We start from the raw sequence: 26,217 nt of genomic DNA on the forward strand, positions 1-26,217 counted from the left end.
TATATAATTTAGATTTTATAGTATTATTTGTGGAAATTAAATAATTCTTAATTAATTATTAATTGGATGTTAACTATTAATAACTAATTGTGTTATTTTACTATATTAATATTCATTTATTGATAGTGTTAATCGTTGTAATTAATTTATTAATAATTATGTATCAATTGTTTGTTAATTACAATTCATTAATTAAATATTTTGTAATTCATTATGTTAATAGTGTCATTTTTAGGACTGGGTGGTGGAGTTTATAGGGGACTAGGATGTGAAGTAGTTATTTAAAATTAATGTATAATTAATTGATAATTAATGGTAATTAATTCATTAAAAACATAATTATGGCAATTGTGTAGTTAATTTGAGTTGTGAGTTGTGGGGCTTATAGTGGTAAAGGGTGTGAATTACATTATTTTCAAACTATTAATACGTTGGTAATTAAAAAATATAGCTATGGAAATTGTGTAATGACTTATGTGCGTGTTGTGGTGTTTTATTGGGATAGAGGGTGGAAAATATTTTATGTTTTATTAATTAATAACTATTTGCTCATTATTATTTATTCTTTAATTGATACATTTTTATTGTTGTTTACTTTTACAGAGACGTTTACTGGCTCCGGCCTCCTTCCTTACTGCAGCCTCCCATCTCCCCCAACCTTGTTGCCCTCCCCCACCCCTTCCCCATCTCCATGTCCTACTCCCAAACTTGTCCCAACAACAAGCACACATGTGCACACACCCACTCATACAGACCCAAGCAGCACATCTTCACATAAACACAAACCACACAAGAAACATGTATGCAGATGCAGACAGACAAAATACACACCACCACACCCACAGCCTCCCTCACTCACATCATATCCACATCTACACAGATAGCACCACACCTACATACACCATATCATCCACACACAGCACAGATAACTGAACACTCATGCACACACCCCACCCCATTACATTCACACACAGCACACATGAGACTATATCCACATGAACACAACACACCCCACCATCACATCCATACCCATCACACACACCACCACACCTAAATGCATCCTTCTAACCCCATCACATTCCCACACACTGCACATACAAGCATACCTACAGTTCCTAACATATCAACATGCACAACACCCACACCCTTCACATCCACAGCAACACCTTCCACAAACACACCAATCCCACAGTACACACCCAAGAAAAAGAGACTTTCAGAATCACGCATCCAAGAGATACCGAGACACAAGGTGCACTCATGCTTGCGCTTGCAGAAAATACACCAAAGCCACAAGCATCTGTGGATTAAATAGTAAGCAAGTCTGTTCTGCTACCTGCTTTTTTGGTGCTAGTGTGTGTATTTACAAGGTTATTTTTGCTGTGTGCACTACTACATGTTGCAGGGTGCACAGTAAGGGGTGTGGGTATACCCTATTTTTAAATGTTTGAGTGTTATTATTGTGGTATTTTTGAAACCGCACTTTTAGTACATTTTACATATTTGCTCATTGCACATTTTAAACGTCACTTATCTGCCGAGGTAGACCTGACATGGGTGCTCCTCTGGCGTGGAGACGTCCGTTTGGAGCACCATTTTTCCTTCGCTCCACTGGGACTTATTTGATGCCATTTTGGGAGGGGTTTGCAGTCCAGTTTTTAGGATAGAAAAAATATGCTTCAGCATTGTTTTATGTAAGTCAGCATTCACTGCGCCATTTTGTGTAAGGCCGCCATTTTGTGTCATAATCAAAACTAATCCTTTTCATTTTCCGAGAAACAGCCTTCTCTAGGTTATGTTTCTTTGGAGCTGAGTTCTGTTACACTAATGAATGCACTGTTCTTATTAGTGCATACCTTTCGCTTAGATGTAAGCCTTCTCCCACTTGTCTAGTGGTGGGTAGAGGGAGAGAGACCATGGATAGTAAATAATGTGTGCCCGGCCTCAGAATAAAACATACTCCTTTGTAATTTACTGTCCAACTACATCTCCTTGGAAAATGTCATGGTGGGCGTGTTTTCATTGGTTTTGAAGTGTATATAATGTATTGTTATGCTTACTGATGTCAGTCCCTCTGCAGCACTCCTAGTGACTGGGCAGACAGGGTCCACTCTGGGTTTGAATAAACTGTTATTGGTAGGTATTCTGTACTTTCTGACTGACTCTTCATTTGTATGGAAGGTTGAGAGGTGGTGGTGAGTGACCCGATTGACCGTAATCAGGCTACTTCCTTTACGGTCCACCTCCTGGCTGCTATATCTTGACCACGGTGATGCAGACACACAGCCGACTTGAAGAGTAAGCAAGCCTGAGCTACTACCCACTTTTTTGGTGCTAATGTGTGTATTTACAAGGCTAATCTTGCTGTGTGCACTTCTGCGTGTAGCAGAGTGCACAGTAAGGGGTGTGCGATGGCCTTATTTTTAAATGTTTTAAGTAAGTGTTCCTATTTTGGTTGTTTTGAAACTGCACTTTTAGTACATTTTGCATATTTGCACATTGCACATATTAAACTTCACTTTCCTTTCGAGGTAGACCTGATGGGGGTGCTCCTCTTGCATGGAGATGTCCATTTGGGCCACCATTTTTCCTTTGCTCAACTGGGACATATACCAATGTCATTTTGGGAGGGGTTGGCAGTCCAGTCGGCCTCCTTGCTGGGATATGTTGACTACAGCAATACGGATTCCCAGCGGACATGCTCAGAGGGCGACCCGCTGGAACACCAAAGACAAGCCCATCTGAGACTTTCCGCAACCGTACATGCGATGAGATGATGGCTCTAAAAGGGGAGACATTGCAGGTATGCCTCTTGCTGACTGTGGGGCAGGGTTGTTGAAGTTTTGATGCTGGGCCTGTGACTTTACGTTCAACACTAGGCCCAAGCAAAAAGAAATAGAAGCAGCACACAGCACTCTCCAGACCTCCACCTACCAAGATTAAAGCCTGCCTAATCAACTGCAGGTCCCTACCTAAGCGTGCAAGCAATGTCTGTCAAGCCCTTGAGGATAATGATTGGGATATTATGAATCTCACTGAGACTAGGTTAAGGGATGAAACTAACCCTGACGTGGCCCTGGTGATTCCTTCAGGCTATCGTATGGCGTGTGCCAATAGGGGGGAGATAGTTATGGGGGTGGGGTGGCCATTGTTTTTGAGGACCTTTGGTAGATTGCCACCTCCAACCTGGCGCAGATAGGCCACATCGAAGGCCTAATATTTTGTATTAAAATATCCCCCACTTTCTCCTTTGCTAGAATGCTGCTCTAAAAGCCACCAGATTGTCTACAGAGTCACACATCGAAACTGGCAGACTACACAGCCCAGATATCTGCACGCTATGGCATTTTCACTGTGTTAGGGAAATTTATTCTCCACGTCGACCCTAACTGCCTCAATAGAGCTGTCTTTATAGCAGCACTTACTGGTTGTAATTTAGTCCAGTTGGTTACATCCCTCACCCAAAAAGCTGGCCTTCTATTAGACCTCATCTGCTCAAATATGCAGGAGCTGAGGGTCAATAAGCCGCTGCACATGGCCTGGATGGATCATTTTATGGTCCCATTCCGGTTTAGTTTTAGGACCAAATAGGCGGCTAATATAAAATCAAATGAAGTCAAGAGGAACTGGAGCACAGTCAAAACTGAGACCCGGGGCCAGTTCATAATGGATCAAGGCCACAACTATCTGATAACCTCGACGGACACGCAACCTGCTTTAATGTGTGGCCAATGTCTGCACTTGACAAGATTGCCCTGTGGAGATCTGTTACCTCAGCCAGATTTTCTCCATTAGATCCTTGGTTCTCGGAAGGAGGTCAGACTGGAAGAAAGCAGCTACAAAAAGCTGGAACACAAGTGGAGAAAATTTCACCAGCCCCACATAAAGGAAATTCTTAAAAAGATTCTCTGATGAAATACCATGAATGGCTAAGATGCAAGAGGAGGGAATATCTGGCTGACCATATCACTAGCTCAGAAAACTCCATGAATGAAGTTTTTAGGATCATTAAATCCTTTACTAAAACCACAGCACTAGAATTTGATTTCCACCGCTCCCATGACCTATGCGTAAGCCTTTCAGATTTCATTGAAGATAAGATTATGCAGCTGTACTCCTCATTAACTCCAGTGACAGAGTACAAAGAAAACAAGGACTCCAGTGTCCTCCTGAACAATCCACATTTATTCTCAGAATTACTCCCAATTTCTGCATAGGTGACTTTGGCTGAACTGAGGAAATATAAATCAGTGTCTCCACAAGAGCCCACCCTGGCGTGGTGGTTCAGATTGTTGGCTTAATCCCGCCCATAACCAAAATTTAGAATGCTTCTCTCAGGACTGGAATCTTCCCAGCCACTTGGCAACAAGGCTATTTGTAAACATTATTGAAGAAATACATTGCTGACCCGGAAGTGCTCAGCAACATTAGACCAATCTCCCTAGTGCTAGAGAAACTGGCTCATCAACAATTAGCCAAATACGTGGAAGCCAATGATCTTTTATATGACTCTCAATGAGGCTTTCTGTCAGGCTACAGCACTGAGACTGCATTGGTAGAAGTAGCCAACTCAGTAAGAATGTCAGTGGATGGCGGCTCCTCAGTCATGCTAGTGCTATTAGATCCTTCAGCAGCATTTGACACAGTGCAGCATTTAATCCTGCTGGAAAGACTAAAACACATAGGAGTGCAAGGGTGGAACTTGAGTGGATTTATTCTTATCTTAAAGACTGTGGACAACAAGCTTTTCTCCGCCCTTTCTCCTCATCAGTTAAGCAACTTAAATGTGGAGTGCCCAACCCCAAGGCTCTGCCTTAAGCCTGTTAGTCTTCAACATCTACCTGGCCCTGCTTCCAGCCCTCCTTACCAGGAGGGGGTCAAGATAGCCTCTTATGTTTTTTTTAAACAGATTTTATTGGCATTTAGTGCACATAAAACTCATGGAAGCTTTCTACATCTCAAGTATCAAACATTTGTTCCATAGTATACATTACATTATTCTCTCATTCTTCCATATCAATATCTGTTCAGATTATTTGTGAACAGGTACAACGAGTTATAACTTTCAACACCTTTCCCCCCTCCCCTAAACGAGTTGCTTAGTGTCAGTTTTATGTGTCAGCAGTGTGTACTACTCTTTCATCTATCTGTGCTGTTCTTACTGTGGACGATGCTTGGTAGGTGGGTGGGGTGAGGGACATCGGGGGAAGTTGCATCCCTCGCCACGGTGTAGGGCCTTTACTTTACTTGTATATCCATCGTCACTATTTTATTGTCCCTGTTCCATGGTGGTGAATCCGGCTGGTCATCACTATATCATCTAGGTCTGTTGTTTGTGGGTCATTCACTAGGTTCCCCCAGGCCCTTGCTGTTTCTAGGTTTCCTATGCCTCTGTTTGCTGCACGCAGTAAGACTCTATGTTCTGCAGCTGCCCCTTTCTCCATTTCCCTTCTCCAGCACCCTCTTGCAGACTTTCAATTCTTTGTGATTTCCCTTTTTGCAAGTGCAATGCTAAGTCTTGGAATCTCCCAGTAGTCTTTGCCTTGGCCATGAGTGGGAACCAGTAAAGTACACAGCAGCGCGATGTGTGCTCAATTTTCCTATCTATGACGCTCTCAACAGTCGCTAGTACCTTCTCCCAGAATTCCCTTCAAGGTAGTCTCTAATGCAGACAACACCCAGCTGGTGTTCTTCTTCAAAGAACTTTCTAAAGCAAACTTTGACTTTTTTAAGGACTGCCTGGTGGACTTTGAGGGCTTGATGAATGCAAATTGCTTGAAACCTAATGCTGATAATACAGAGGTCTTATTTTTTAATCAAACATCTCCTCCCCTGCTATGCCTTTTGTGGACTGGGGAGCTGGGTTCCCTACCCTCCCCTAAGGACCCGGTAAAAAATCTTGGAGTCAGATGTGAGAAGGACCTTGCCCTCACTGCACAAGCTTTACAAATTTCTGGGACTTGCTTCAGAAAGATGCGAACCATCAGGCAATGTATAGGCTTCTCACCTGAAGTGTGCCACAGGATCACGGTTCATGCTTTAGTTACCTCCCAACTTGACTATGCCAACTGTCTCTACCTGGGACAGCAAGGCTTCTATATAACGCAGGCTTCAGCAGTGAAGAATACGGTTGTAAGGCTCATCTGCAAGGTCCTTATGCACCAGCATATCTCCCCCCACCTTAAACAACTCCACTGGCTCCCACTAGCCAGGAGGATAAAATTCAAGGCCCTTACCCTCGCCTTTCATGCCATCCAGGGCAAGGGCCCTGGCTACCTCAGGTTGAGGCTTAGCCTGTACCGTCAGGAGCGGACTTTAAGATCTAGCCATCAGCATCTCCTTAATGTCCCTAGCATTGCTAAAGTGAGGCAGGAGGGGAGGTCCTTCACTGTTAGGGCTGCCAAACTTTGGAATGCCCTACCTTATCACCTATACATGCTGAATTCAATTCCTGAGTTCAGACAGGTGTTAAAAACCTGGCTCTTCAAGCAAGGGAAATAACTGCATGAGCCTTCAATCTCTCTAGTCTGCATTATGAGCGCTGGGACACCTCGTTGGATGTAGCTGTGCTCTTTATAAATGCCCTTTGATTTGAACTGCACTCTCAACAGACACAGGCACATCACACTTTGGGCAATATGTAGGTAGCCCAATACCGGTCGGTAACGGCCGAAATTGCAGAATTTCAGCCGTTACCGACCGATATTTAGGGTTTGAGATGTACGAGGCAGGTTTAAGGATTCGGTAATTACCGATTCCTTAAGGAATCGGTAAAATACTGATTCCTTATTTTAAGGAATCGGTAATTACCAAATCCAAAAAGCTATGGATTGCATAGGATTCGTTATTTACCACCAACTACAAGTTGGTGGTAAATATCAAAAATCTTTAAAAAAGCAATTTTGTGCTTTTTTAAAAGTGCCATGTGGCAGACATACATGCTCTTAGGACATGTATGTGTGCCACATGTGCACACATGCACGATTCAGGGGTGCAACAGGGTGTCAATGTGACACCCTGCCACCCTTGAATATGTGCCCCCTATTACCGATTCGGTATTTACCGAATCGGTATCAGTGAATAGCTTCCCATAAATTCCTATGGGCCTCCAGGCCCATTGGAATGAATGAAAATTACCAAACCGGTAAATACTGATTCTTAAATACCGAATAGTACCGATTTGGTAATATTTACCAAATTGTTTCCTATATACCATTTACCGATTCTGAAATACCGAATCGGTAAAATTCGGTATTTTAGAATCAGTAAATGTAGATTACCTACATATGGCCCTTAGTCTCAACGCTACCTCCAAGACCCCACTCTTTCCCAAACAGCCTACCAAGTTCCCTACTGAAGATTCTACCTTTTACTTTGCCCGCAGCCCTCCAAACATGATCCTACCCTCCCCACACCCAATATCACCCCTTCCACATCCAAATACACCCCTATTACAGGCCCATCCACCCCTTCCACTTCTCAATGCACCTCTTCCAAGCGTCAATTCAGCCTTTCCACTTCCAAACCCACCACTCCTAGGCAAAAGTCTACCTCTTCCTCTCCGTAAACCCCCTTCTAAATGAAAGTCCACCTCTTCCTCTTCCCCACCCCTCCTTCTAAAAAAAATCCACCACTTCCTCTTCCCAACCCACCCCTTTTTGACTCAGCAGAAGTACTAATAGGGATTTTGGTATAATGATCATATTTATGAAACACTTAATTGAAAGGATGAAGCAAAACATCTGCAGAGGTGAATAATGAAGTAAGTGTAGGTTCTGTGTGTGAAGGTCCACATTCAGTATAATATGCTATTAAGCAAAATATCTCCTTTTGGTTGTATGGATGAATTTCTAAGTATGTTATGCCTTTTTTCTCATATAAATGGTGCTAAATGCAATAGAACAAGAAATGCGAGCACGAGCAGTAAGATTTTCCCCCATCTTACTACTGCCATTTAGTGGCCGCTTGCACTAGGTAAATGTGCTCTTGTGATAAAATAACTCTTAATTATGCGAGAAGAAATTGCGTAATTATGGGGAATTCAGCATCAAAGAGTAACACAGATTTACCGAAAGTACTTTGACTTCTCTGACATAATTGAATTTCTGCCCCGGCATACTTTTTAGCCAAAAGGAGTGGTTAAGGCAGTAGTTACTCTTGTTGTTTCCTATTATAACAGCCCAGCTTTTAAGTACTATATTACTTTGTGAAAAATCTCTTCATTGCCGTATCCTACAACTACAGAGACTCGTTGAAAGTAACCTCCCCTCTGTTGGGAGAAGAGGGGATGCCTAATGTGTCTTTTGTCAAGTTGTCTCAAATTGAAATGCAACCTTCGGAAAACATGCAAGACCTTGAATCAGGTTAAAAGATTGCCATAAAATGTTTGAGGCATATGTACAAGCCCCTATTGCCATCACAACTTCACTTTCAGTGACTTGTGTGCCAATAGGGGCCACACCTTAATTACAAGACAGTGTTAAGCCACTTAACATGATTTAATACTGCCTTGTAAATAAGCCCCTCATTCACATTATACTTAGAGTGAAAGGGCTGGCAATGGGTGGTGCGGGGGGCATTCCACCGCAACACCCATTGATTTTGACACTGCCCCCTATTTACAAGGGAAGCACAAATAGGAGGCAGTGCCAAAATTAAAGTCCATCTGATCTTAAGCAAAATGAGGAGAAATGATTTATTTCTCCTCGTTTTTGCTTTTTCCATATGTGCTGCCTTGTGCAGAAACATGGAAAAACCTAAACGCCTTGGATTGTTTCTGTGTAGGAAGGTGACCCTTGCTGCACATAAACAATCAGTAAAAAAATGACATTTTGTAACTTCCATGTGTGCTGCATTAAGCAACACACATAGAAGTGGCAAAATGGCATTTCAGGATTGTTTATGTGCAGGAAGGGACACCTGTTCCTGTGTTAGCAAGACACTGCTAAGTGTAGCTCCAGCGCAGGGGGAAATGCAAGGCTGCACCATATCCTTGTAAATATGGTGCAGCCTTGCATTTTAGAAGTGGTGAAGTGAGGCGTTAAGCCATGATGAGTAAGGCCTCACTTCGCCACTTCCTTGTACATATGCCCCTTAGTTCTTTCAACTATGTACAAACTTTACTGGTTTTTGACTGTGAGGTATATCTTTTACCCCAAATTTTCCAAAATGCATAAAAACAATCTTTTTCATCAAGCTAGAAAACCAATACAATTACACCATAGGTTTGAAAGGAGGTATTTCGATCACCAATGCATTGTTTAAGAAAATACATGATCTTGAATTCCATATAGAATAGTCTAGCTGCATGAAGGCAAACAACATATTCGTGAAATTGTGCCTTGTCATTTAAGAGGTATGCAAGCACAATATGATTACCACTGAAACAAGATTGGAAGCAATGGGAAACATTTATTCACAGTTGCTGCGTTGTTGGTGAATAAATTAGTACCTGTTACCTGAGGCTCACGAAAACCTCAAATTGTTTTTGAGAATATTTCCCTCCTTATTCATTGACCTTCAAACTGGGATTTGATTCTTTTGTCCTTGAAGCTTGTGTGCAGGTGCACTAAACTCATGAAAATTTAGAGGAAACTGTTTTACAGTAGTCGTTCAGATGCTAAGACAACCTCTCTTCCATGCTTTGGCATTTTGTGGTATAGTTCACAGAAGGCAAAGCACAAAGCTAAGTAAAACACTCTGGCCCACATGCATCAATGTTAGAAATTGCAATTTCTTATTTGCGATTGTTAAGGAATCGCAAATAAGGAATCGCAATTGGCTATTCATGATTGTTTTCGTATTTTTTTTGCGATTTGCAGAAATTCGCATTTTTCTGCGAATCGCACCAAAAATGCGAATTCTTAATTGCGAATTTGCATTTTGCGAATTCGCAAATTGCGAAAAACACCACATGATGAATTGCATTAATCTGATTGCCAGGAAGCCAGTAAAGCAATCACAGACACCTGGGAACTGGTTTGACTGTAGCTCTGGCAGTTGGACTTTGAGGCTGCTTTGAGAGGTTGCTGCTGCAGTCTGTGTGCTTCACTTTTGAGGTGAAATTGAGATGGAAAATCATGAAGAAGAGGGGCCCTCAAGAAAAAGGAAAATAAAGTTTTCAGAGAAGGAACTTGAAATCCTTATTGAAGAGGTGACTGGCAGGCATGATCAACTTTTTGGCAAGTTGTCACATAAGGTGCCTGATGTGGTTAAAAGAAATATTTGGCTTAACATACAAACCAAGGTGAATGCTGTTGGTGTTGCCCACCGTGAAATCAGCAACTTACAAAAAAGGTGGTACGACTTGCGAAGTCGCGCAAAGGAGAAGATTGCGTCCAGAGTGAAATCAGCAAATAAAACAGGAGGTGGTCCCCCCAAAGACATACCTACAACCCCTTTGGAAGACCTTGTGGAAGGGACACTTTTGACTGAGGCAGTTGTGGGTGTCATGAACATAGACACGTCTCAGTCAGTCAGTCAGTTAAATTAACTTTATTCGATTTGATAAAATCATACAAAGTACATAAAAACAGTATTATTTACAGTTAAAAAAGAATTAAACAATTTCATTTGTCAGCAAGTTAATTTGATTAAATAAATGCATTTAAAATATTTAAAAGACCAGTTATGTACATAAATTTTCCAAATACATGCTCCTTCTAGCTCTGGTTGCTGCCACCAGGAAATTGGCCATGGCAAAGGTAATACAAATGTTGCCCAATGATTGTAAATATAGCATTGCTGGTCTCACCTGGGAGAAGCCAGCTTCTCTTAGGACTGGTAGCAGGTATTTTTTTCTTTGGGAGGAGAAGAAGTCACAAAACATAACAAAATGTAAACTGTCTTGAACAGAAAAATTGTCACAGGTGCAAGGTGGTGCTAACTCAGGTTTCGTCCATTTGTTAAAATTGCCCAAATAAAAATGAATGATGTTGAATCTGAATCTTGTTAACAAAAATCTGTGGAAGGGGTTTGTGACAAAACATAAATAAGGCTCAATTGCAAGTGACTGGAGTGTTAAGTAGTGTGTTCGGACGGAGGGTTTAGATAATTCGACTTCTTCTCGCAACATGTATGCCCTAGACATAAACTGTTTTTTTTATGAAACACACATCCTGCTTTGTGATACACGAGGGAGAGGTGAATAAATCTGGGCGTCCTAGTTCATTAAAACATTTGTGCAAATACGCCAGCCATGGAATCGTGTGGCTGTATTCCAAACTCATCACATCCCTCATGATCATGTGGTTTAATGATAGTTCAGGGTTTAGCCAGGTCTTAAGCCAGTATGTTAGTGGAGCCAGTCTCAGTTTGTCCTGGATATAATCCATACCAAGTTCTGAATGAATGGAAAAAAACGGGGAGGATTGGGGGAGGGACAGGACTGAACGTAGAAAACTATTCTCCGCTACCTGGATTTTGTCTAGGCGTAAGTAGCCCCATAAGGAGGCACCATACAAGGCCACGGGAAGGGTTTTGCTGTTATAAACCTGGATAATGGCCTTCATAGGTCTATGGCCCAGCCTTTTAGCGAAGCTTAAGATGGCCATGGATGTTCTAGTGACCGCTAGGCTTTTTGCCCGTATCTGTGGGCCCCAGGTACCCCTGCTGTCAAAAAGGACTCCCAGATAGGGAAACACGGGGACTCCTGAGACTATCTCCCCTTTACAAAAAAAGGTTTTTATTCCTCTCTTGGCCCTTTTCCATTGTCTACCTACGACCATAGTGTGCGATTTGGAGGCATTAACCCTCAGGTCCAACCGGTCCATAAAGGACCCAAATGCATCTAGCAGTTTTTGAAGGCATACCCCTGTGCGTGCTATTAGTACAGCGTCGTCCGCGTATAGGAGAGCAGGGATCTTAACTTCTCCTACACGCGGAACGTCGCTTGCTGCCCCAATTAAGTGTTTGCCTAGGTCATTTATATAGATGGGGAACAACAGGGGGGCCAGTATGCATCCTTGCCTAACGCCACGTAGAGATCTAAAACGTGACGTGCATCTTCCCTCCTTGGTTACTCTTACAGCAGCAAATAAGTCCTGATGCATAGATGCTATAAACGCCACCAGGTCTGCATCAATTCCCATGTTAATTAGAATTTCCCATAGCTTAGACCTGTTGACCAAGTCGAAGGCCGAGGAGAGTTCCATAAATGCTAGATACAAGGACCCCTCCTTGGCCACCGTGTACTTGGCAATCAAGAGGTGGAGATTTGAGCACTGTTCTATCGTGCCCCTTTTTTCCCTGAAGCCATACTGTATATCAGCCAGGCCCCCACAGTCCTCCAGGCTATCTCTTAGTCTGACTAAAAGGACTCTGCCCAGGATCTTGATAGCAGAGTCCAGCAGGGAGATAGGTCGGTAGCACCCTGGATCGTCCCTTCGGCCCTTTTTAAATATAGGCACTATGGTGGAAGTAGCCCACGTGTTTGGGGGGGGCGAGGTATTTGCGGCTGTGAACACGTTGGCCAGGATGCCAGCCCAGAGTTTCGGGGAATGTAAATAAAAGTCAGCTGGCACCCCGTCTGGGCCAGGGGCTTTATTCCTAGTTGTGGCGCAGATTGCTTTTTCCACTTCCCCGCTGTTAAACTGTAGAGGTGTGGCCACCAAACTTGCACAGTTTTGTGAATGCGGCCGGTCCCCCGACTCACCATAAACAGAACTGAAATGGGCTAGCCACTTCTCATCTGGTATTACGCAGTCAGTGTCTGCATTGGGAGAGTCTGAGAAATAAGGGTGATTTACTACAGCCCAGAATTGCCTGCTGTCCCGCAAGATGTTAATGTCGGTTAATTGTTCCCAAGCCTCCTGCTTGATGCTATCCCTTCTAGATTTAGTGGCAATCCTGTACACTTTTCTCGACATTGAGACCAGAGCCCTGTCCCTAGGTTGAGCTTTAAGGGCAGCTTTTAGCGCTCTAAGGGCCTTGCTGCATGCAGAGTCAAACCATTTGTGTGGCTTTGGTTCTCCCCTACCCCTTGGCGCCGTAAGGTTCTCAGCCACGGTGTGGCATATTGATTGAAATGCGGCCATGGTATCATTGCCTGGGACGGTCGGATCTTGGCAGATTTTAATCTGCTCTTCAATCTCTTGACCGATGTTTCGATAAAAATCGTCTGCCACCACATTCCCCCACTTCAAACGCCTGCCTTGATCTGTTGGGTGGAGAATATATCCCTGTTTAGACTGCCCTGGCGTGGGTCCCAAAGCTCCCCCCCATCGGATCGACAGAAAAACAGGGTTATGGTCGCTAAAAGGGGAAAACACAGTGCAATAGGAAATGATGGAATCAAGAATGGCAGGGGTCACAAAGATATAATCAATAACAGAACCCATGGGAGAGCCCTTGAACGTCGGTGCTCTAGATACCCCCTCTCCTGCTGTAAATTCAAGGAGGTTATAGGTGGCCAGGAAGTCCTCCAGTTCCTCTCCAGACCTGGTGTGTTCGAAATGTGGGCCCTCCTGGTCCCAAGACTCCACAGCTCCCGGCCTGGGACAACCAAAGTTACAGGGGTGAATGTTAAAATCTCCCATTAACACTATTTCATAACTAGTAGGGGAATTTTGGGTGAGTATGTTTAGAAATGTGTCCAGTTGGGTGATGTTATTGCCCCCGAATTCCTTGTTGACAGAGTTGTAGAAGTTGATAAACAGAATACTTTTAGATGAGCAGATTTGCCTTTCCACAATTAAACAGTTTTGGGAGTCATAGTCAATTTGTTTTAGTGGACCAGTGAGGTCAAGGGAAAAAAGGGTCAAGAGGCCTCCCCTCGCTCTGCCTGCAGTGCTGGGACAGGCCGCGACTGAGAAGCCTACAAAACCGTCCAACCACAGACTAGATGACAAGTCCCATGTTTCTTGCAGAGCGATGACGTCGTGTTCTGTTACAAATGTGACCCATTCGATGTCGCTCATTTTTGAGCTAATTCCGGCGATGTTCCAGCTAATAATTTTGCAACCATTTTCATCGTTCGGTACTGCCATGTCGGCCCTTGCGACCTCACTAGATGTGGTAGCTTCCTCTGATGATAGTCAGTCCATATCATCCAGGCCCGACAGGGGAGAGAACTGGTTTGATAAGCTTATACTTGTCCCCTCGACCAGAGATACTGCCTGAGTGGCTTGTTGAGACAAGGTGGGAGGGATGGGAGAGGGCACTGCTGAGTGGCTTGAAAGAGGGGCTTGTGTGTTTATGCGGGCCATTGCTAACCTTTTACCCTGCCATCTGGCCTGGTAATTGATATTAAGTTTATGTAGAGACGGGGGTTGGTAGAAAAAACCCAAAGGGACCGGTCTTAGACGATCCCTACAAGAAATTTTTGAGCCGTCCCAAAAGAGTCTGTCAGCCACATCCGCCCTGCAGAAGTTAACGACCACACAGTCGCCATACGTTGATTTGGGTTGTTTCCCAATCCATCCCACCCTTCTTGCGTGGATGATCAACTCCGCTATGTTCTCACCACTGCATGTGTTACCACTCCAGTTCTTAACTTTGGTGATCAGATCCTCTGTAGATTCCCTATCCCCTTCTCCAAGTGGGTCTACTCCGATAAACACTGCAACCAAAGGTGATGCTTCTGGTGGGAGGTGGAGTTTATATGTACTTGGCACTGCCTTTTTCTGCATGGTTGGCTGTTATCTGATGGGGCTAGTGTGGCTGAGGCCCCGCTTGGGTTGCTCATCAGTGCTGTCTGGGGCGGTATATTGTGTTCATATGACCTGTTGTCGTTGGTTAAATTACCGCCTGCATGGTCCGTCGGCGCTATTGGCCCCTGGGTGACCCTGGATGTGCTCGTCTGTTCAGGACTACCCCCGTTCATTGGGATTCATGTGGTTAGTGGGAAGTGCTTGCATAATTCTGTCCAGAAGTGAACATTTCTTCAGGAGACCTTCCAGACAGGTATTAAGGGTTTCGACAATGTCCTTTGCAATCCCCACCAGCAAGGGTTCGATCCTCGCCACAAATAATTCTTCTAGTTTATCATCCAGCATAGTTGATCTGTCTTCAGGAGGGGGCAGACTATTTACTTTTTTCCCTCTTTTGCGTGAGCTAGGTCTGGTGGCTAACTGGTTTAAAGCACTGGAAGATGGGACGGATGGACCCGGTTGAGAATCCAAGGCTGGTTGTACACTGGGGGGACAGTTAGCTATTACCACCTGTGGTTCTAGTGGAACGCTGGCAGGGGCGCCGGGAGAGTGGGATGTTACAACCTCTGCCAGCGAGGTAGGTGAAGTGTTCGGAGCAGTTAATGCGGTGGCCAGCTCTTGCTCCACATCCGCTATCTCCTTTGTTAGAACCCCCACAGCCGAGGAGAGGTATGACATAATGGTGTTGGTGTGCTTAGGAATTTTGGCATTTTTACCCCCCTCCTCCGCATTCATCTGTATCTTTCTCTTACCCATCTTGGCTGGAGGATGTTAGCGACGTGGCCCTGCCCGGCCTCCTTCGGCCCCGGACGGCCACAGACGGCCCGCCCTCTGCCCGGGCTCCGCCCGCGCGCGTCCCGCGGGCGGGAGGCTCCCCTCTGCGTTTGTAGCGCCTCCGGGCGCTGTTGTGGCGTCACACGTCCTGCGCCGGCCGGGGCAGCTGGGGGATGTGGTTCCCGCTGCTCCCGTGCCGACCGGAATGCCCCCTGGCTGCTGGTGACCCTTGTAATGCTCCAAGCCGTTCCCCTCACGGCGCACTGTCTTGCCCAGTGCCACGTCTGATCTCATTACCCCTTCTGAAGGTAAGTCTTATTATAAGATGTTAGAAAAGTATATTTATTATAACAATTGTGGCCTTTGCCAAAGTGAAAATAGGGAAAGCTTGTATTTCAAAACACCATTTACTCATTACATAACATTATCTGAAGTTGCCTGCTCCAGAGTAGAATTCTATTCATGCTTTAAGCAATGCATCTTGGGGAAATGTAGTTTTCATCATGATGTAGTAGGGTGAAAGGCATATTTGTAACTCTAAGTGAGACACAGAGTAATTTAAATGTAAATGAAACCATGTCAAGGAAACAAGTAGTCATAATGTAACTTTGTTTTTATTTTCACATTTACAAAGCAATTTCAAAAGTAAAAATATCTTTGCCCTTTTTCAAACAGAATTGCTTCAAGAATTAATAGAGCAAGATTTGCGGGATTTCAGTACCCTAGAAATCCATGTCAATGAAGAGGGTAATAATCCAAGTACTTCCACTGCTAATCTGCCAGTGAATGAAAGGCAAAGAGTACGCCAGCTACTGCAAACTAATTCAGAGGAGGGTAACAGTCAAAATAATCCTGTGACAAGACCTGAACCAACACCAACAGTCACCAATGCAAGGCCTAGCAGGCGAAGGAGGCAAAGTCAATTTTATAGACGGCGTTCTAGAACATCAAACTTGGCCACATTTGAAGAGGGATCCAGCACTGGCAGTGTTGTTGAGGACAAAATATTGAAGATACAGCGCCGGCAAGGCAAAGATGTTAGAATTATTAAAGGCAAAATAGCACATATGTCTAAACAACTAGGTGGCATTCACAGCACTATGAATAGGATGGTTGAGGCATTGAAAAATGGCCATGAGGCAACTGCTGAGAAACTTGACAGGATTGCTAAGTCTTTAGAATCAATGTGCACTGTAATGAAAATGCAACATAAGGAAAGTTTTAATAGGCACCTGAGGCTAATGACCAGCTTACATGGTCAGAATAAACAGTTGTCATGTATTTCTAATTGTGCAGCAAAAATCTGCAAACAAAATGTTGTCATGCATGAAAAATTAAATGATGTTTTTGTTGAAATTTCAAGGGGAATGGTGAGAGGGAATGATTCAGTACATGCTTCAAATAGTAGTGACCCACCAGGGATTTCTTTTTCTAATGTTAACAGTGTTGTGGGTCTTCAAAGTGGAGAACCACCTGAGTGTGCCATTGCTGGGACAAGACGTAGTAATAGAAATCTGAAAGAAGGGTGCCTAATGGTTTTGGAGAAAGATAAAAATGCTGGGAAGGCTTTAGGTGTGCGCGGGCGTAAAAAGTAACATGATACCAAATTTTTTCCCATGCATGACTATTTGAAGAATGTTGCATTTACCAGAAGTTTCTTATTTACAAGAATTTCTTCCTTCCAAACATGTCATGATTTGATTTAGTTAATTGCTGAAAAAGCTACTTTGAAAGCACTTCATCTTATGTTTGTTGAAAGACATTTACATTATTATGGCAAAAACACAAATAAAGACTTGTACCTTTTTCAAAAATAATTCTGTGTAATCTCAGCTCTTCTTCTCCTTCCTTCTGCTGCTTCTGGTCCATGTTGTCTGGCTAGGGATAGCGGTGGCTGATTGTCATTTGGTGGTAAGACATCTTCTTCTTCCAAATGTATGCCTCTCTCTGTTGCCATGTTGTGTAGCATTGCACATACAGCAACTATTTTACAGCAAATTTGGGGATTATACTGCAAAGTTCCACCAGTCTTATGCAGTATGCGGAACCTTGATTTTAAAATACCAAAGGTTCTCTCAATGACATTGCGAGTTGATTTGTGTGCTTGATTGAAATTTTGCTCCTTTCTAGTTGCTGGGTAGAGGTATGGAGTCAAAATGTAAGATCTGACACCATAGGCACTGTCACCTTTTAAAAAACATAAATATATAAATGACATTACTGAAGCACTGAAAGTTTATGAATTTTAGAAAGTGAATTAAAATTGATTTTCCATATTTACCTAGCAAATAACCATCTCCAAACTGTCCAGCAAGCAGTCTTGCATGTATTGCGCTGTGCTTAAAGATGTATGAGTCATGGGCACTGCCAGGGTAACTAGCCACTATGTCAGTAATAATGGTCTTTGAGTTACATATCACTTGAATATTAAGTGAGTGGAAACATTTCCTGTTATGGAATATATACTCATTTTCTGAGGGCGGACAAATAGGTACATGTGTCCCATCCACACAGCCTATTACATGTGGGAATTGTGCCATACTATAAAAATCAACTTTGGTTTTCAACAAATCCTGTTGAGAAGTAGGAAACTTTATATAATTCCTTATTCTATGCAACATAGCATTCAAAAAAGCATTAAAAAATCTATACAGGGAGCTCTGGGAGACACCGCCAGCAATGGCTACTACTCCCTGAAAAGAACCAGAAGCTAGGAGGTGTAGAGAGCATAGGACTTGCACATGAGTAGGTATTGCTTTTGTCCTGCGAGTCTCCCTTTGCAAAATAGGGTCTAAATCATTATTTAAATCTAAAATTAAATTACCAGTAAGCCGGTACCTATCATAAATCTCATCATCAGTTTGCCCAAGCAAGGTAATGCGTACTCTAAAAATTTGCTCTTGTATCTGCCTTCTCCTCCATCCTGCAGCTACTCTCAATCTGTGGCGGCGTGCCAAAAAGAAAAGTGCTGCCATTGTGCAATGCTCCTGGAAGTTCCATTGTGCCCAACAAAAGGGGGAACTTGAAAGACACCTGCCTTATATACTGTGGCAGCCAATCAGAAAGGCACTTGTAATATGTGTTCTGCCTCAAAGAGCAGTGGAGTTGAATGAGAGATTCAAAAGATATATGACTTTCTTACTTTCACACCCAACTGCCTTTAAACTGTTAACATCATCAATTCCTAAAAAAACAAAGTTTTTGGTAGAAGCAGCATAAATGTATCATTACATATGTACAACTTTGCCTACCAACATTTCAAAAAAAACATTGTATTGGGTATGGAAGGGAGATCAGGACATCCCTCCTGTTACATATTATTTTTAATACACCATTGTGTGCATGTGTGAGGTCAGAAACCATCAGCCTCTGACATATTTTTAAATATAAGGTCTGTTTTACTTCATGTAATGGAAATTAGAAATTTTGAAAGGCTTCTTCCACTTCCCTAAAGGCCGACTACAGCTGTTTCCCTGCAGAACCCAAGTTTCCCAATGACTGCGAAAATTTAACACCAACTCAGACTTCTTCTTATTTTTGGAAATGCAATTTGCGATTTTATGTAAAATCGCAAATTGCGAATTTTGATGCATTGGAATAATTCGCAAAAAAATACGATTTGCATGAATTGCGAGACATTTAAGAAATCGCAAATGTACTTGCGATTTCTTAAAATGCAATAAGCCACAAAAACAATCATGCATCTCAAAATGATAGATTGCATTCGCAAACGGGTGAATTGTGCGATTCGCACAGATTGCGAAGGCAATCTACTTTGATGCATGTGGGCTTCTACTTCTTCTGGAAGGCATCTTATAGAGAATACCCGTGATGTTGTGACATTACAACACTCCTTTCATAAACAACCAGTTCAAAACACTTAAATGTCCTCAAAAGAATGAGCTCAGAGCAAACTCAAGTTTGTTCCCAGAACTTTACAACCAGTTTTATCCTCGAACAGTTCCTACTCTTGCCCAAATCATTATTATTACCCTCAATCACCTTTACTGTCAGTATCTGCTGAGCCATTTCTAGAGCGCTGAGACTTGATTAGACATCATCTTCAACCTACTCACACTTCAGAAAGCGGATCTTCACAGCTTCGTCACCAAATTTACTGCCTGACACTGACTGTGATATAAAACTGATGACCTGTGTATTTTAGCAGTGCATACCACTTCATAGAGAATTTGACATTAGAAAGGTTCTTTAACTCAATCACTTGCCAGACTCAATCAATCAATGACTTAATGATATCCGCCCAGGCTGCCAACAACAAACTCATGCTAAAGAGAAATGATCCCACAAGAGTTCAAAATTCTGATAGCATTTTGTTTAGCAAATAATTGCTCTGTTGAAAGCAGATTACCCTCTCCCATCTAGTTCTGGCAACTGAACTCCATCCCACTGAAAGACAGAGATATTCACAATGTTTTATCAACTTATTTCAACCACCGTGGCCATAACTGGACCCCAAAATGATTCTTTCATTATATAGCTCAAAACAAATTTTCTATTCATTATTGTTTTTTAACTATTTCCAGCGTTTTGGATTATAGTTAATACTTTTTTTTCCTTCCAGATTGGCATATTTTGAATATGCATTGTTTATCTTTTTTATATGCCACTTTTAGTTTACTATATACCACCAACTCTTTTAGGCAAAGTCTTGCATTAAACGTAACTACCAACAATACGAGTCTCTGACTCACCTCTGTTAATAAATAACTTACTTTTTGTTCAGTAGAAACATCGATACAGCAAATCAAGCCCTATCTTCTCTTCTTCCTCGACCAGCAAAGATCATATTTGTGCAAATGTGGCATTACACTCAAAGCCATTTAATGATTCAATCATTTTGTTTCTCTCTACAAGAGGTGCATAAGTTTATTACGACATCTATGCTTTCATAAATCATTAAGCAGGGCAAATTGTGGATCTGTAGATGGAATCAGTGACAGTCATAACACTGGACCATACACTCAAGAGCTTCCGATCTCAACGTTCCAAACATTAAAATATGCGGCGGCAGGTAGCTGGCGTGTTTGCTAGCGTTCTGCTCCCTTCTGCTTTCCCGTTGACATCGGCGATTTCCCCGCAAACTTTCTTGGATTTTGACGTCGCTTTCACACTCTTTGGGCTCTTCCCGAGTGGCGCTCGTTTTTCTTCTGTGCTATGATGCCATCTGCTACAGAAAGAGACCGAAGAGAGAGAGAACGGTGACCCGGGCTGAGCTGAGCGCAAGTTGAGGTCCACCCTACGGAGGTATCTTTGCCAAAATCTGAGCCTGGAGTTTGTTGGCTGTTTTACTCCTGCACTGTACCGGCGAATTTCACAGCTACTTAGATTCTTCAATTAAGCTGGCTTCCAATTCTGACATTTACTATTCGGACTTTCCTGGATCTTTTCCTCACAACAGCGCTAACAGTGGGTGAGTCTATCAGCAGATCGAAGGGGCAGACACTGTTAATTACTGTAACCTTGCACACTGACCGGGCTCTGCTCTGTCGGGTGTGCGTTTGGGCTGGACTTCACTCCGCCGTTTCTGCTGCTGTGCTGGGCCCCGCTCCACCACCGCTGCTGCCTGCTAGACTACAACTCCCAAGTCTCCAGGGAGCGCACACATCAAGCCCAAGCGCCAGGAGGCGCATAAAGCTCTTGTGGGACAATCGCACCGCAAGACGCGCGTGGGCGACAGCCAGGCTAAGCCCGGGCAAAGGGCGGGCCTTCTGTGGCCCTCAGAGAACCGATAAGGATGGGACGGGCCACCCCCCTTGGCTCCTACTGAACAAGGTATAGTGAGACTTCGACCTACATCTCTGCACATACTGTCGCCTCAAGAAACTGGGACTTTCATTGACTTTTTGCGGGACTCTGTTTGCTGAACCTTCGCCACGCCTCTTAAGGGGGCTCCCAAATCCAGTATTCCCCCAAGTGACTCTAGTAGGGGGAGGTTAGACTTGTATGTAGACAGGGTAATATTACCCATTATTCATGATTTGGAAGATCTAGAAACCCGTTTGCCCTCACATAGCGTAGCCTGCAAACATCCCGAGGCGCAGCTAGCCGACACAGCATCAAGTTTGTACTGGTTGGAGGAATTGAATGCCCTATGTCACATTCGATATGCACCAGTCGAAACCATAGCAGACCCACCCCAAGCCCTTTCCAGCCCAATACTTCCCGTGCATTTGCAGTCTAGCTCATTATTGAACGCAAACGATAACATTCTGGCTGCCCCTCCCTTCAGTAAAAGCAAACACTAAACAACTTGGGAACCCTAAAACTCCTACGGTCACAAGAAAGCGTTCCGGGGATAACTGCATGGGGAGGGAAGCAAAACTGCAAAAGCCTTGCACAAGTTCCTCACCATCCGTTACCACCCTACCTACAGCTTCCCAGGCATGCGATAACATTGAATCCTTTGCACCCCCCTACCAGGCAGCTCTTCTGGATCTGATTGAACGCCTGGTCACCTCTCTAATATCCCCTTTGACTGCAAGAATCAACTCCCTAGGGGATAGGTTAAGGGATATAGAGACCTAAATTAGGGCACCGACTCAACCTAATAAGAACCTGGTAGGACTTAGCCAACCACAGCCCTTACCCGCTACCGTGGTTTCTAAGTTAGCTCCTCAAAGAAGTAGCATCCCTCTCAACAGACCTACGGTCCCACAGAACCGCCCATGTATCTCCTCGTCATCCAATATCGAGCCCACTACCACCAAGAGTATCATCGCTGATGTAGGGGTGCCAAACGTTCCCACACCTCATGAGGAGAAAGCTACTAACCTAGATTATACTAAACATATACATTTGCCTCCACTGGCCGCCCCCTTTGTCTGTGTTCTCACAGGTGTTTTACCAATTACAAAGGGAAAAACCAAGAGATCAGAGGATCTAAAACACAAGGTCATCTATTGGCTGTCTAGGAATCGACCCTTGCCAGTGAACATTGATGGTGCTATTCGAAGTGTTAGAAGGGTGGCATGGCTCGGCCCCCTTCCAAAAGATCTCCCAGGCAACCTGGTGTTAGTTAGATTCTGGAGTGATCGGGTTGTGCCTTATTTACAAACTTGGTTTCCATAATTAGGGGATGGCCCGATCTCTGTCTGGGGACAACATGATTTCTACCCTAGGTCCCGCTACCCTCGGCCCTTAAATACAAGACTAGAGAGAAAACACCATTTTCCAGAAAGAACAAGTTTATAGATTAATTATCGGCCGGATCGGAGTGTGTATGTACAGAATGGCTTTAACAACCCCATCTCAAATTATTTTCCATGAAGTGTTTTTAGCAATGGTATCCAGTGATTAGCGATTCATTTGAACTGATTTAATAATGTCTCTCCCAGCAGACACGGCAGCACGAAAACCCCCTGGTTCACCGATGAACTCAAGGAATCCAAGAAGATTTGCCGCACCCTCGAGAAAGCCTGGCGGCTCGACCACACCACAGACAACAGAACCGCCCTCAAGCACGCCATCCGCAAACACTATCAGCTGATCCGCGCCACCAAGAAGACGGCACTCAAAGAACGACTGGACAACAACACCCACAACAGCAAGGAACTCTTCAGCATCGTCAAAGAGTTCTCCAACCCCAGCGCCGGAAACAATGATATCACTCCCTGGCAAGACCTCTGCAACTCACTCACCTCATTCTTTCATTGGAAGATCGCCGACATACACAACAGCTTTGACGCACAGACCACGCACCCTACCACCGAACCAACGCCCGCCACCACCACCCTCTGCAACTGGACCCCGATCAGCACCGAAGACACCACCCGCACAATGAACTCCATCCACTCCGGATCACCAACCGACCCGTGCCCACACCACGTCTTCAGCAAAGCTGACGCCACCATCGCACCCCATCTCCGAGGCACCATCAACTCCTCCTTCCACACAGCCACCTTCCCGGAGAGCTGGAAGCACGCCGAGCTGACCGCCCTCCTGAAGAAACAAACGGCGGACCCCACTGACCTCAAGAACTACTGTCCCATCTCGCTCCTTCCTTTTCCGGCAAAAGTCATCGGGAAGACCGTCAACAAACAGCTGGCCGCCTTCCTCGAGACGAACGGATCCCTCGACCCCTCGCAGTCCAGGTTTCAGGCCAACCACAGCACCGAGACCGCCCTGATCGCAGCCACCGACGACATCAGAACCCTGATCGACGACGGGGAAACAGCGGCCCTCATCCTCCTGGACCTCTCTGCGGCATTCGACACCGTCTGCCACCGAACTCTGGTGAAGCGCCTCAGCAACATCGGAATTCGAGAAAAAGCTCTGGAATGGATCATCTCGTTCCTCACCGGAAGAACCCAGGGAGTCCGCCTCCCTCCATTCAGATCCGAGGCCACCGAAGTCATCTGCGTCGTACCACAAGGATCTTCACTCAGCCCAACCCTCTTCAACATCTACATGAGCCCCCTCGCAGCCATCGCACGCCAGCACAACCTCAACATCATTTCCTACGCCGACGATACCCAGCTCATCCTCTCCCTCACCAGCGACCCCACCACCGCCAGAGCCAACCTACACAAAGGGATGAAAAACGTTGCCGACTGGATGAGGAACAGCCGCCTTAAACTGAACTCGGACAAGACGGAAGTCCTCATCCTGGGATCATCACCCTCCGCCTGGGATGACTCCTGGTGGCCCCTTGCCCTGGGCACCTCTCCCAAACCGACGGACCACGCACGCAACCTGTGCTTCATCCTGTACTCCTCCCTGTAAATGACCAGGCAAGTCAACACCGTCTCATCCTTGTGCTACAACACCCTGCGCATGCTCCGCAAGATCTTCAGATGGATCCCCACGGAAACCAGGAAGACCGTCACCCAGGCACTCGTCACCAGCCGACTGGACTACGGGAACACCCTCTACGGCGGAACCACAGCGAAACTTCAAAAAAGACTCCAATGCATCCAGAACGCCTCCGCCCGACTCATTTTCGACATCCCCCGACACAGCCACATCACCGGACACCTGAGAGACCTGCACTGGCTCCCCGTCAGCAAGAGAATCACGTTCATACTCCTCACCCACGCACACAAGCTCTCCACGACCTGTGCCCCAAGTACCTCAACGACCGCATGACCTTCTACACGCCCACCTGCCAGCTACGATCGACCGGCCACGCACTCACCACCGTACCACGCATCCGCAGAGCCACCGTCGAAGGAAGATCCTTCTCCTACCTGGCAGCCAAGACGTAAAACTCCCTCCCCACCCACCTTCGGTGAACCCAAGACCATCTCGCCTTCAGGAAGCAGCTCAAGACCTGGCTGTTCGAGCAGTAACTTTCCCCTCCCCCAGCGCCTTGAGACCCTCCCGGGTGAGTAGTGCGCTATACAAATGACGTGATTGATTGATTGATTGATCTTAACTTAATATTAATTATTGCAATAAAATGGTTCTTAATGATGTGTATATAATGAATGTTGCTTTTATGATTTTATGTATCAAAATCGAATAAAACTAATCTGAACTGAAGCCAATAGGATTATAAAAAATAAATTCATATAAAAAAAACCTGAGCAACAATGTCATACAGAGGATACAGTAACTGTACGAAAACTCCACTCTATTCATTAACTTGATTATCTTGTAGTGCTAAGAAAGAGAAGCCCGATGTACAAACTAACCTTGCAGTCAGGTTAGTCCAACTAGTAAAAAGAGTTTCCAAACTTTTTTTGAATTTGTAAATACGTAGGGGTGTGGAAAAGGTAGCCCCCCTCATATCTGGGGGTCACAAAGGAATGTATCTATGGTTTCTTACTGCGATTTCTGTTGCAAAAGATCGACCAGTTGCCTAACACTTCATATCCAATTAGCAACGAGGAAGCCATCTATATGAGACAGCTCCCACTTTAAAAATTGTGAGGGGCAGCCACTGAGGGAGCAGGCACCGCATACTCCCCTCAGTGCCTGCCCTTTTGAAGGTATTTGATTGCTTTCAAAAACATCTTCCTGCATGGATTGTGGTCTGGCAATGCTAACTGGCCAACATTCCCGCATTTGCAGTCATTGACATGGGCCACTAATTGTGCATCTGCAGAAGGCAAGAGATTTGCCTGCCTAATTAATGTTTATTTTTCAACCCCTTTAAAATGTTCATTAGATTCAGGATTCAGATTAGTTACTAACTGTAATTTTTTTGGACAAAATGGATATACTTATCACCCAGAGGGCAGTGAAGCAGGCCTGCCTACTGTAACTGCTGCATTCCTAATAGGATATTGAATAATAAAATAGATAGAGTCTCAGCTGTTCTATTAATTAAGCGTAACCCCAATTTTGCATGCAGCTTGTTTGGTATAATAGAAGAGGGAATACCAAAGCTTCTTTAATGCTGTCAATATTACTGTTCAATGTAGGATATTTACTGAATGGTCTTAGAAAACATCAGGAACGATTTCCCCTTTTCAATACTCAAAAATAGAGACGTTGAATATCTCTCTACAGTATGTTAAATCAGGAATATACCATTTGTTTGTATAAATGTAATTGTTATACCATGTCCTCTACAATTTAATCTTGGACCATGCCCTTGTTTGGCATTTCATTGTAAATCTTACAATGAAAAAACAAATAAGTAATATTTTATGGATAACAATTTAGGAGAAGGTTCAGGAGTAAGTTTTGGGAGGTTGTGAGGTTACTGCAAAGGAAATCAAGGTAAAGTTAAAGGAAAGGGGTGTAGGTATGAAGAATTAAGGGAAAACACAAACGTTGGAGTGATAGCGTAAATGGTAATGGGCCAGAGGATAAAGGTATGGTGTAAAGA

General features: G+C 44.2%; 1 protein-coding gene across 1 annotated transcript; it reads left to right on the forward strand.

Moving 5' to 3' along the window:
* The first annotated feature begins 13,983 nt into the window (after positions 1-13,983).
* Positions 13,984-17,017, forward strand: LOC147711285 (uncharacterized). Its single transcript, XM_086919443.1, has 3 exons — positions 13,984-14,013; positions 15,667-15,730; positions 16,098-17,017. Exons 1-3 carry the CDS (start codon positions 13,984-13,986, stop codon positions 17,015-17,017), a joined length of 1,014 nt encoding a protein of 337 aa, XP_086775569.1.
* The last annotated feature ends 9,200 nt before the right edge of the window (positions 17,018-26,217 follow it).

This window comes from Lissotriton vulgaris, chromosome 5 (genome assembly GCF_964263255.1).
Source record: "Lissotriton vulgaris chromosome 5, aLisVul1.2, whole genome shotgun sequence".
NCBI classification, from domain to species: Eukaryota; Metazoa; Chordata; class Amphibia; order Caudata; family Salamandridae; genus Lissotriton; species Lissotriton vulgaris.